Raw genomic sequence first — 12,345 nt, forward strand, 5'->3', positions numbered from 1 at the left:
CCAACTACCCAGTAAAATCAAGGCTAAAAAAATGTAACCCAACAATAACATTTATATGTTAAATTCTCAATCCACAATACATCCACACAATAAATTCACTGCCAATTAGTAAAGATATAAACTGCCCGCCTGGACAAGATAATATTGACCTAATCCACCTGATCTGGATCATCCTGCTCCATCGTCTCCATCTTCTCCCAGAGTTTAAACATACAACTTAAGAAGTGAACTGAGAGGGGTTGGGATTTAGCTCAGTGGTAGAGCGTTGCCTAGCAAGCACAAGGCCCTGGGTTCGGTCCCCAGCTCCAAAAAAAAAAAAAAAAAAAAAAAAAAAAGAAGTGAACTGAGGGGGCTGGAGAGATGGCTCAGTGGTTAGGAGCATTGACTGCTCTTCCAGAGGTCCTGAGTTCAAATCCCAGCAACCACATGGTGGCTCACAACCATCTGTAATGGGATCTGAAAATGCCCTCTTCTGGTGTGTCTGAAGAGAGTGACGTGTACTCACATACATAAAATAAACAAATTTAAAAAAAAAGTGAACTGAATCTGAGGTTCACGCCTTCTACAGAAGAACATGCTCTAGAAACAGGAACTTGTAAGAACCCAGGAAGTCTTAAGAGACAACCGGGTCTATAGTGCTTTTCATTCCACATAAGTGGTTTAGAGCTGATTCTACTTATAGAGAAGTAACAGAGCTGTATATAGATGAAAACCTAATGTAAAGATTGGGGTACATTAGCAAAGACACAAGGCATAGCAACAGGCAAGAGCCCAGACTCAAGGCTGCTGCCCTACCTGCTGCAGATGCTGTCTCTGCGGCTCTGCACCTCCCCATTGGCTTCCTGGTTCTGATCTTGGTGCTGGGCTGCTGCAGCCTGTAGCACGTCTTTAATCGAAGGAAACTGGCCCAGGGCCTCAGCAGAAATCTCCTGGCCATCAACCACGTAAGCTGCTCCTGGCGTGCCGACATTCCCCAGGACAGCACAGGCCCCTCGGGCAGAGAAGCTGCTGTGTGAGGAACTGTCACTCTCATTTCCATCAGCCTCTGACACACTGTCCCCAGCCAGTGAGGCACTCTCTGCACGGTTATCAGTCTCACATGATGGGCTCACTTCAGACACAACCGAAGTGCTACTTCTACTCTGTTTCAGGGAACTTCCAACAGCATCAGCAGTAGAACCAAGGCCACCAGAGTCACTTGGATCTTCAGTTCTATAGTCAGCCAGAGACCGAATCTTGCTTGACTTGGAATTCTTCTTCTCTTTAGAATGTGCCAGCAGCCCTAAGCTGCCTACCTTGGGCCCCCGAGGAACACTGGTACGCAGGAAGGAATATTCTTTTGTCACAGCTACAGCACTGGCCCTTGGCAAGTTTTCTGGATTTAACATGAGCTCAGGATCAAGTGTACTAAAAAGTTTCATTTTAGTTGCCGGCTGACTGGACTGAGAAACAAACAAAAGTATAAAAATATGACTAAGATTAGCAAGCAGCATTTTAAAACTGTCATCCAGAAAACATGCATGAATGAACATTCTACCAACAACAGTCTGCCAGGCCCTTAGAATGTTGGATGTAGAAGATCTGAAAAATCACATCTCAGGTTGCATTGAATGACCAGACTTGACCGTCCCTGGGCCTTTAATGGCCAACACTTTAAAACACTTTAAAGTGAGTTACATAATAAGTTCTCATTCAGATTCCTGGCAAAACGTTCCTGGCTATTGTCCTGGTTAGTGTCTCAGATACAGAAAATGTTTTTAAACAGAAGTTCTGTTGAGTTGGGTCTACTTTTGGTTTGTAATTAATCCAGAGGTAATGAGCCTCTTTACTCATGTCTGCTTATGCAAAACTCAGCAAATACACACGGTATCCTTTCTTGTGGAGCGAGGAGGATATTGACATATAGGTCTCATGGTCCACACTAAGAGAAACCTCGCCATCTCCCTGCCTCCATCTTGGTCTAGGAATGTAAATGTGCCATTAACGCCCAACCATGTGGAACTCTGGCTCCAATGTTATTATCATTTTATAACTTATAATCACTGTTTATTATCATTTTAGTTCTTAGTTATTTTATCATTTTTATTGTTGCAAATTCTTTCCCAAGTGATTTTACAACTGATCATGGCAAGATAATTACTGATTTTTCCCATTAATAAACTGGAATAACAGAAAAAATTTATACCTAGTAAGTTTTCAGTTGATTTCTCATAATCTTCTGAGGCATTATCAACTTGCAAATAACACCAATTCTCCTGTTGTCAGTGTTTCTATCTCTTATCTCTTTATACTAGCTAGAAATTCCAAAATGGTCTGAGTGATATTTGAAATAAAGGAAAAACTCAAGCTATGTATGTCAACATAATTTTCTTTAAAAATTATTTTTACTTTATGTGCATAGGTGTTTGCCTGTGTGCACATCTGTGCACCATGTGTATGTCTGGTTCCCTTGGAGGCCAGAAGAGGGTGTCAGATGTCTTGGACCTGGAGCTACAGAGGGCTATGAGCCCTCTTGTGAGTGCTGGGAATCAAACCCAAGTCCTCTGGAAAAGCAACAAGTGCCCTTAACCGCTGAGCCATCTCTCCAGCTGCAGCATAACTTCCTCTTCTAGCAAAACATCAATCCTGTCATTCTACCAAATTGATGTACCCCACGGCAGGGACACGGGGAGGGTGACATGCACCCTAAATGCAGCAGTTAAACACAGGATGGAGACTGGAACGCACAGTTGTGGACTGGACAAGTTCCATGTTGTAGAACTCAGAGCTGCTCAGCATTCACACAGAGGAGACAGCAGACAGTCCAGACTCCAATCCAAGAGACTCACCCTTTCCCGATGGCGTTTAACTCGGTATTGCATCAGCTGCTCTTCCAGGCGCTTCCGGGCCTGCAGTCGGACCTGCTCCTCCTTTTCCAAGGGCAGTGAAGATGCAGTAGAGCCTACAAGGGAAACGGCCATTGGGAGGTTAAAGGGAGCAGGGTACCGGAAACAAGTTGGTAATCACAGATTGGTTGTTTTAATCACCAGTATGCTTTAACTTGTGAAAAACACACAGCAACCTCTATTCCATGACAATTTCCAGACTGAGAGAAAATTGAGGCTCTAAGAACTGCACTTGCAAGTGACACATGCCAAGATGAACCTCTTTCCATCACAGAGACATTTTCATAGGAAGTTACAGGCACACATCATCTGAACTGCTGCAGTAACAAGTCATAACGCCATGTAAACGTCAAGAGCTTATTTAACCCTATTTATTCAGACCTTGTCCATTTAATAAACAAAATGACCCATTAGTCTTGCTGCAGCATTTAGTGTAGACTGAAGACCTACGGAGCTGTGCTTCTGAGGGCCAAGGGCAGGCTACATCAGTTGCCTGACAAATGAGCTCAAATCCAGAACTCACACACAAGGACGGTAAATATAAATGGGAACTCTTAAATATAAGGAATGATTTAAAATATTAAAAGCCAACTTCTCGTGTGTGTGTGTGTGTGTGTGTGTAAGGGGGGTAACTTGCAAACCCAAGGCAGACACTCTCACCAGGACTGGGCTGTGGCTTAATCCTAATACCAGCAGATGTGTCTGTGAAACATCGGCAGAGGGTTAAGAGGTCAAAAAAAAAGAGCATAAATGCAATAATTTAACGATCTTTTATATATATCACCCTCTTTAGACATAGAATCTGAAAAATGCATACATATATATACATGTATGTAGGTATGTACATATATACATACATATATGAGATTTCCGAGATCTCTAAAATCAGGGCAGTTACCAAATTCATTAGGATCTCACCACTTTGGCTAGCATTCTGTGCAATGGCTTTAATGGCTTTCCACAGAGCTATTGTAGTTCTAGTGGTGTGGCCATAGGATGACAAATTCAAGAGTTCTGGCCATTGTACAGATGTCACAAATCAGCAAATAAACCTGGGTTTAAAGACCACTAAAGCTCCATGACAAGCTGTGTGAGACGGAGCTCAGGCCAGGATGAAAATGACAATGGATCCATACATCTATCCATACATCGATCCTAGCAGGGTAGGGATTCCCCAGAACAGGGAGGGAAGATCAAATCTGTAAGCTCACTTTAAAAATTTATAGTTACTATTTATTTCCTGGAAAAGTGGAAACAAGTCCCAGAGCTGCTTGTGAGGGTGGGGACAAGCTGCCCGAGTCACTTCTCTTTCCATCATGTTGTGTCCTGGGAGTTGAACTTAGGATAGATGGCAAATACCTTTACCAGTTGAACCATCATCTCCTCAGACCCTAAATTTATTAAATTGTTTTCATTCACTATCTATATTTACAAATACATGTTACAGCATGAGTGAGAAAGCCAGAGGACAACTCCTTCTACTTTTACATGGATTCGGAGGAATCAAACACAGACCATCAGAACTTTTCCCTGCCTACAAGTTATTTCTTGACTTAAATGCTGTCAAGTTCTCCAGAATTTAAAAATATATATATATACACTATAGCACTGAATAAATAATGCCAGCGATGGAAAAGGCAAATAATTCCAGACACCACAGGGACAATTTAGAAAAGAATTTACAAATGTCCAACAGATACAAAGACATTCAAGTCCTTTGATAACTGAAATAAAACGATGAATCATCACATCACTGTCATGTATGAAAACAATAAGGCACTGGGTACAGGGGCACATGCCTGTGGACTCAACTCCTGGGAGGCCTGAAGTAGAATGATCACCGGAGTTTAGGAAGCATAGGCTAACCTGGGAATACAGACTTCATCGTGAAAACTAACAAAAGTTGGTCAAGTACAGTTCTCAGGAGCCTAGGGCAGGCAGATCTCTGAGTTTAAAGCTAGTCTGGTATTCATAGTTAGTTCTGGGTCAGCTAGGGCTACATAGTGAAACCCTACCTCAGAAAACAAAACAAAACAACAAAAACACTAACTAAAAAAAAAAAAATGGGTGAAAGCCTGTATACCAGCAATTAAGAGACTGAAGCTGGAGAATCATAAACTCCAGGCTAGTCTTGCATAACAGCTTGGGATACAAAGCAAGACTCTCCAAAACAAAACAAAAAATAAAACCAAAAAGAACAAAAACACCCAAACCCAACAAGGAAACCAACACTCCACAAAGAACAAAAACAAAAACAAAAAAGGAAAGGAAGATTATCTGAGGGGAAAGTGTCCTCACCAGTCACTGGCCATATGACTATGTGAGACAACACTAAAGACTTGCTTGTCGGGTTGGGGATTTAGCTCAGTGGTAGAGCACTTGCCTAGCAAGCACAAGGCCCTGGGTTCGGTCCCCAGCTCCAAAAAAAACAAAAAAACAAAACAAACAAAAAAACAAACAAGACTTGCTTGTCCCACAGAGAAACAAGCTTAATGGCGCAAGGATACATGAACCCATTATGGTCAAGAATTGGAACTCATCAGAAAAGTTGGGCAGTGGTGGCCCACACCTCTAACCCCAGCATTCGGGAAGCAGAGGCAGGTGATCTCTGAGTTTGAAGCCAGCCTGGTTTATAGTATGAGTTCCAGGACAGCCAGGGCTACACAGAGAAAGCCTGTCTAGAAAAAACAAACAAATGAAAACAAAAGAAAAAGAGAAAAAGAAAAGCACCAGGAAATAGGGAGCTGTCTGCATATTCTAAGGTGCTCTGGGGAGTGGGAGGACCGTGTCATAAGATAAAACCAAGTGTTCTAATCCTGAAAAATTATTTGAACAATTGAATCCCACTTTAATATTACCTTTCTATAAGTTTTATTTTTAATCACTGTGTGTGATTGTAGGTGCAAATATCCACAGATGCGTGGGGAGGGCATCAGATTCCCTGGGGCTGAGGTTACTGAGCTGCCTTACGTTGGAGCTGGGAACCAAAGCTAGGTCCTCTGCAAGAGCAACAAACACGCTTAATTGCCGAGCTCTCTCGCCAGCCCCTAAGGTTCCTTTTGCTTTGTTTATGGGGGCCTTGCTAAGTGGCACTAAGGTTGACCTCAATTTTCAATCCTCCTGCTTCAGTCTTTCAAATAGCTAATTACAGGCATATAAATTTCATTTTTAAAGACCGTGACAAAACATCCAGGTTTTTATATAAACATGCAAAGGATCTTGTAAGAATCTGATTTTCCGTCTTTAGATGAATTCCCTGTCTGTCTGTTGGCCACCCATGAAGAATGACATGGGAGGTATTTGTCGAGGAGTCTGATATCACTGCTAGTACTAGATGGCAGAAAGTCCCCACATCCAGACATACTCGCACTCCTTAAAGGGAAGCTAAATCCTGGGTTCGGTCCCCAGCTCCGAAAAAAAAGAACCAAAAAAAAAAAAAAAAAGGGAAGCTAAATCATTAAGGTGCATCCCCCTGCCTCCCCCACACAGTAGGAAAATAAGACAGGGCAAGTCAGAACTGCTGACACAGGAGCAGTCAGGCACTGATTCCAAGTAGAAGGTGCTGATAGCAAGGGGCAGGAAGAGTCCAGAGGGAACGGATGCTTACACAGTTGCGTTTCTTGCATGGGAAGACTGAGTCTGAGAGACTGCAAAGCTTCTTTTCTAACACTGCCCTCAGCACTAGTTCCCTGAGACTTCCTTAGGTTGTCATGGAAACCATCCACACCTGTAGAGGCATCAGGTCCCACTGGGCTTGTTGTGGGATCGAGAGACAACTGAAGGTCTGGGATCTGCCCATTCTGACAGATGGGCACCTGGCTGGATCTGTCTGGGCTTCCTTCTTCCTTAAAAACTCTGTTTACCTCAACACTGCCATCTGGAAAGAGAGAGAACGTGTGTTAGACACATTGTTTGAAAAAGTTTTAAGTTATTTCCAAACATACAGCTATATGTAAGTCCTATGAGCATAGCACTTCTGTGGTTTATAAGTCTGTTTTCTCTGACTCTCAGGAAAACAGCCACCACACCTATCTTAAGGCAAGGGACGTTGGGGCCACGCCTCATGTCCTCACCTGTTAAGTTAGGCTCATATTTTACACTATGGCTGTTGTATTTAACTCATGTTTCCTTCCCACTTAAATAAGAAAAATTAAACCTGAAAACCTATCTTTTTTTTTTTTTTTTTTTTTTTTTGGTTTTTTTTTTTTGAGCTGGGGACCCGAACCCAGGGCCTTTATGCTTCCTAGGTAAGCGCTCTACCACTGAGCTAAATCCCCAGCCCCAAAACCTATCTTTTTAAGTGTTGTTGGGAGGAGCAGAGGCTTAAAACAAAGCAGATTTTTCTAATGTATAGGTGACAGCAGGGCTAATCAGAGTCCAAGGTCACATTTCCAAGGGCTGGATTCAAAGTAAAGTCAAAATACATTCTCCAAAGAAGTAGATGATCTAATCAGAGTGATTATGCTAAAGTGAACAGAAATCAAATTTGCTATATCAGAGTGAACAGAAATCAAATTTTGTTTTGGCTGGATGAGCAAGAGTTAAATATTATAAAAAAACAATTTCACAAGCTGGGTGTGGCTGTTCATGCCTATAGTCTCAGCACTTAGGAGATATAAGCAAACAGATCAAGAGCTCATGATCATCCTTAACTAGATAGCAGGTTTGAGGAAAGCCTCTCCAAGAGACCCTATCTCAAAAACATTAAAAACTGAAGAACCCAAGTTTACCCACAAGGACTCCGCTAATGGCCCAAACCCAGCCTTACATGCTGCCATTACTGTATACAGAACTAAAACATAGTTCTTCCTCAAAAAGATAAAGTTCTCAAAATTAATTCAACTTTAGCTTTTCTTCTGCCTTCCTCTAGTGGGTAACCAGTCATCAGTAAGGAGGGAGGGAGGGAGGTCCATCCTGAAGTATTCCCAGGCTCAGTGGCCTAAGACCTCATAGGCACCAAAGTCAATGGGTACCAAGATATGTCCAGAAGGCATGCAGGAAATTCCCTGTTTTTGCTCAAGCCAAGTGAAAACCGAGTTGTTATTCACAGACACAAATTCCTATTAGTCACTCTCATTCTTCCTTGAAAATGAAAGCTACAAGTAGAGAGTAGAGCACAGAAACCACCAAGGCCCAAGACATTTTGCATATGGCACAGCCCCTCACCGTTAGCTTTACTAAAGGTCTCTACTTACTGAAAGGTGCGGGGATTGTGGTCCTGCACCTTCACCCTTTCTTTATTAAAGGGTGCAGGGATTCTGCATTTCTGATATAAGTTACACATAGTAAATACCACTTTCTGATGTGTAGATTGATACACAAAATGAGTTATGAGCAGCATACTACACTTAAAATCTCTTAGCAACAAGATCCACTATGTATGAAGATTTTGTTTGCAAACACAAGCTTAAATATAAAATTGCGACAAACAGAAGACAAAAATCCTCTTACTAAATGCTCACTAGGTAGGAGGGACTGAACTCAGGGCTTCATACCTGCCAGGTAAGCATTCTACCATTGAGCTACATTCCAGCTCTTTTTCATGTTATATACATCACAACCCTCACGACTACCCTATGCATAGGTTCTATGAATCTCACTGAATGGTAGATCTAAGTGGTTACACACATTACTTCTTTTAACCCCCACAACTATGCATGATAGGTAACATAAATCTTCCAAGTGGCTGATCTAAGATGTTGTTCTGTGCAAGAACCCACTGTCTCAGGCATGAAAACCAGTTAACTGCTTAAACATCATTTTATAAGACCTACAATGCAACTTCTGCTAGAGAACCAGTAGATAATTATCTTTTTAAAGTCCTTATTGCATTGCTAGCTCCTGACTGCATGGGATATTAGAATCCCCTGAGTTATTACTGGTGCACAAACAACAGAGACACATGGTTCAAGAATCCTACACCACTAATCAGCCCCAGTTATTCAAAATTTGGCAACCAATCAACCAAAAAGGTAGAATTCCAAGCACTAACAATAATTTGCCAGTGGAAATCCAATAGAAGCCTTCAGGAATCGGTTCTGCTTCAGGCCATGGCACATCTCCTATTCTGTTGACTATGGACTGTGCTTGATCTAACATTAACACCAAATGAAAACATCTATAAGATTACTAATGAAAAGTCCATGTCCCCCTCCAAAACACTAGCTGACCTCCTCTTCTTCAGAGTGAAGGGCTAGATCATAGAATGACCTGATGACTTACCCTGAGCTGTATCTTGTTGGTCAGGCAGTCGGGCCAAAGAGCCCACAGTTTCCAGTGAGGCTTCAGGGCAAGATGAAATATCACTGCTAGACTTGTTTTCCCAGAGGCCATCCTGTTTGGCTGATGCTCCATCCATGGTCAGGGCAGCCCAGACTAAGAAGACTTTGAGGAGCTACAGGTAACTCTGGATTAAGTTTGCTTTTTGCCATCAGCAACAGCTCAGAGCTTCTAAGAAGGATCTTACTCTGTTTTCCATTTTCAGGGTAAGGTTTAAAGTCTCATAAATGGCTTGAAGTCAAACCAAGCAATACCATGATTCCTGTGAGGACAAAGAGAAAAATGCATTGTGAAACTTAATTTGTTAGATTTCAAGTAACAAGGCTCCTGATTTGTACAGAAAAGAAATACAGATTTCCGCCCACAAACAATCCCTGAGCACCTACAACATCCTAGGTTTTGAGGGTAAAATATCAAACCCACAACACTTTAGCCCTTTTCTAAAGTATTCAGTCTCTCCTGGTGCCAGCGTTAAGACGTTCTACCACAAATGATTCTCCGAGGCTTTTAAAAAGTGCTTGTAATGTGTTGTAGTTGCCCATGTGGCAACTGAGGGACTGAACTTTACATTTTATTTAAGTATAATTTAAATGTAAATAACCATTTGTGCCCAGCTAGATACTCATAAAACACCTGGAATGACCAAGTCCAAGGCTAAGGAGAGAAAACTAAAGAAGTGATTACTAAAGGATGAGGTAATCGTATGCTAGATGGGAATCCTGAAGGGAGATCCAAGGATACACAGAAAGGCAGCTAACTTAGAAGGTGGGCAGAGAAGGCACCTCACCTTTCTCTATTAGCAGGACCAGTAATCACTATGGTGGATTAAGTTTAAGAAAATATAACTTCACTGTGAGTCTGACAATTAGTTATCAACCCTGAAGTGAGCTGATGGTATTACTAACTTACTTTCTTATCAAATGGTCAGATTTTAATATAAGCTTCCAAGCACTCAGTAGAAATATTCATATCTATGTTATTTTTCAGAATAAGTTCCTTATTATTCTTTCATGCTTAACATGTTTCATGACAAAATAACCTACTTCCTGATCTTATAGATCACACTGAAGCTGGGTGTGGTAGCACATGCTTTTAATTCTAGTACTCAGGAGGCAGAGTTAGGTGGATCTCAGAGTTTGAAGTTAATATGGTCTACATAGTGAGTTACAAGCCAGCCTGGGCTACAAAGTTGAGACCCTGGCTCCAAAAAAAAAAAAAAAAAAAAAAAAAAAGTCACAGAGAAATTGCAGGTAAGAAGCCTGAGAAGCCTGAGAGATGTGTGATGCTGACTCAAAACGAGGGCTAGCACACTGACAGCTGTCACTACAGACACACAGCCTCTGACTCCATCTGTCCTCTGTGACTGACGATTACCTATGAATGAAGGAACTCACCAATAATAAAGTCAGCTTAGTCTATCAACTTAGCCAATGCCATACAAGTCTAGTATACGGTAAACACAAAAGGAGTGCAGCCAAAGAGTCCCAGAGATAATGTGCCTTAGAGGCAGGGCAATGCCTATGACTTAGACTGTTAATAGATAAACATTAGCCAAGAACATTCAAGTTCCATTGATTTAAATTTGATGACAAATGAATCAGGTTGTCACAAGCTGGAGACCACCACATATTCGCCTCTTAATTCCTGTTACTCTGAGTTTGTGCTGAGCAAGACATCTGGTTCCTAAGCAGTCCCTCCTCTTTTCAGAGATGCATGGAATGATACAGTCCTCCAGAACAGAGGACCCCCAGCTATAGCTGACTCTGGTTAATTCTCTCAGATGGCTCATAGTCAGCTAGCTCCTCCTGATGTGGATCTACAGATGAATTTCTGCACTGTGCTAGGAGTTAGGCTTCTGACAGCAGTCCTGCCTGAAGGGTAGTCATCTGGCATTTACCGTCTAACCTCAGTCTTCTTTGAATTTGGGTAGGCATAAATCAGTCATACAGGGTCTCATTATCTCAGACTGCTGACAAGGGCAAATCTCTAGACACCAAGGAAGATGAGACAGCCGGGGTGCTGGTGGGGAGACAGACAGACAGACACAGACACAGACACAGACACAGACACAGACACACACACACACACACACACACACACACACACACACACACACACACCCTACTGTGGGTAATATACACTACATTTGTGATTTTTTTTTAAACGAAAGGATTATTTTCATTATAATTATCTTTTTCTTTTGTTTGGTCAATTTGGCTCTTTTTGTGCATATGTATTTGCAAATCTTGAGGTGACATTCATCTTGGTTTTTTTGAGACATTATCTCTCATTGACCTGGAATTCATCACTAGGAACAGGCTGGCTGGCCAGTAAGGCCCAGAATTCTGACTGTTTCCACGTCCCCAGTGTGGGGGTTACAAGTGTACACTGCCGTGCCTAGCTTTCTTTAGCTTCATAGGCTTTGGCAAAGGATCAAAATCAAGTCCTCATGCTTGTACAGCAAGCACTTTACTGACTGTGCCATCTCAGCCAGCTCAATTTGTTTGTTTTGGGTTTTTTTTTTTTTTTTTTTTATAGACAAAAGCTCAATATATGGCCCAGGACAGTCTCCAACTCATGGAGATTCTCCTGCTTCCACCTTCTGAATGCTAGACTTACAGTCATGTACTGAATGCTAGGCTTACAGTTATGTACTGAATTGTAGGCTTATAGTCATGTACTACTTCACTCAGTTTATAGTTTCATTTCTAACCATCTGCATTCCTATTTCTAGATGGCAAAACAAAGATATCACTGAGAAATTCCCAAGATATACCTCACTTCAGCAGTTTGCCCAGATTCACACTGAGAGACTACCATCTCAGGTGCAACAGGTTTCCAGCTTTCCCAAAAGTCCATAAACGTGATCCACAAACAATTGCTACCCCATTACTGTGGTTATCATCAACTAGACATGAGGCACAGGCAAAGATAAAACAGGACTTCCTGAAGATGTCTGGTTGACGCTGCACTACTGAACAACAGCAAATACCATTTGGTTTTGGTAAAAACCAAAGGACAGCCTCGGGTACAACAAGGACATAGTGATAGGTTTTGAGGCAAAACATGTTTGCCTTAAATCCTGTTTTTTCATTTGGCTGTAAGATCTTGTTAGGTAGATTTCTGAGTCACGATTAGCTTATTTCCTCATCAATAAAAACAGAAAAAAAATGAATACAAA

General features: G+C 41.7%; 1 protein-coding gene across 5 annotated transcripts in view; it reads right to left on the minus strand.

The window, feature by feature from the left end:
• Positions 1–12,345, minus strand: part of Golga3 (golgin A3) — a 48,447-nt gene that overhangs the window by 34,257 nt on the left and 1,845 nt on the right. For 4 of the 5 annotated variants that reach the window (XM_032886884.1, XM_032886885.1, XM_032886886.1 and 1 more), the window contains exons 2-5: positions 9,108–9,426; positions 6,493–6,762; positions 2,829–2,941; positions 796–1,442 (exon numbers count right to left, since the gene is read on the minus strand). In XM_032886884.1, coding sequence (XP_032742775.1) covers positions 796–1,442; positions 2,829–2,941; positions 6,493–6,762; positions 9,108–9,243 — 1,166 coding nt within the window. In that variant the 5' untranslated portion in view covers positions 9,244–9,426. The remainder of the gene's footprint in view (positions 1–795; positions 1,443–2,828; positions 2,942–6,492; positions 6,763–9,107; positions 9,427–12,345) is intronic. The other variant, XM_032886888.1, reaches the window with a different exon arrangement.

This window comes from Rattus rattus, chromosome 16 (genome assembly GCF_011064425.1).
Source record: "Rattus rattus isolate New Zealand chromosome 16, Rrattus_CSIRO_v1, whole genome shotgun sequence".
In the NCBI taxonomy this organism is placed as follows: domain Eukaryota; kingdom Metazoa; phylum Chordata; class Mammalia; order Rodentia; family Muridae; genus Rattus; species Rattus rattus.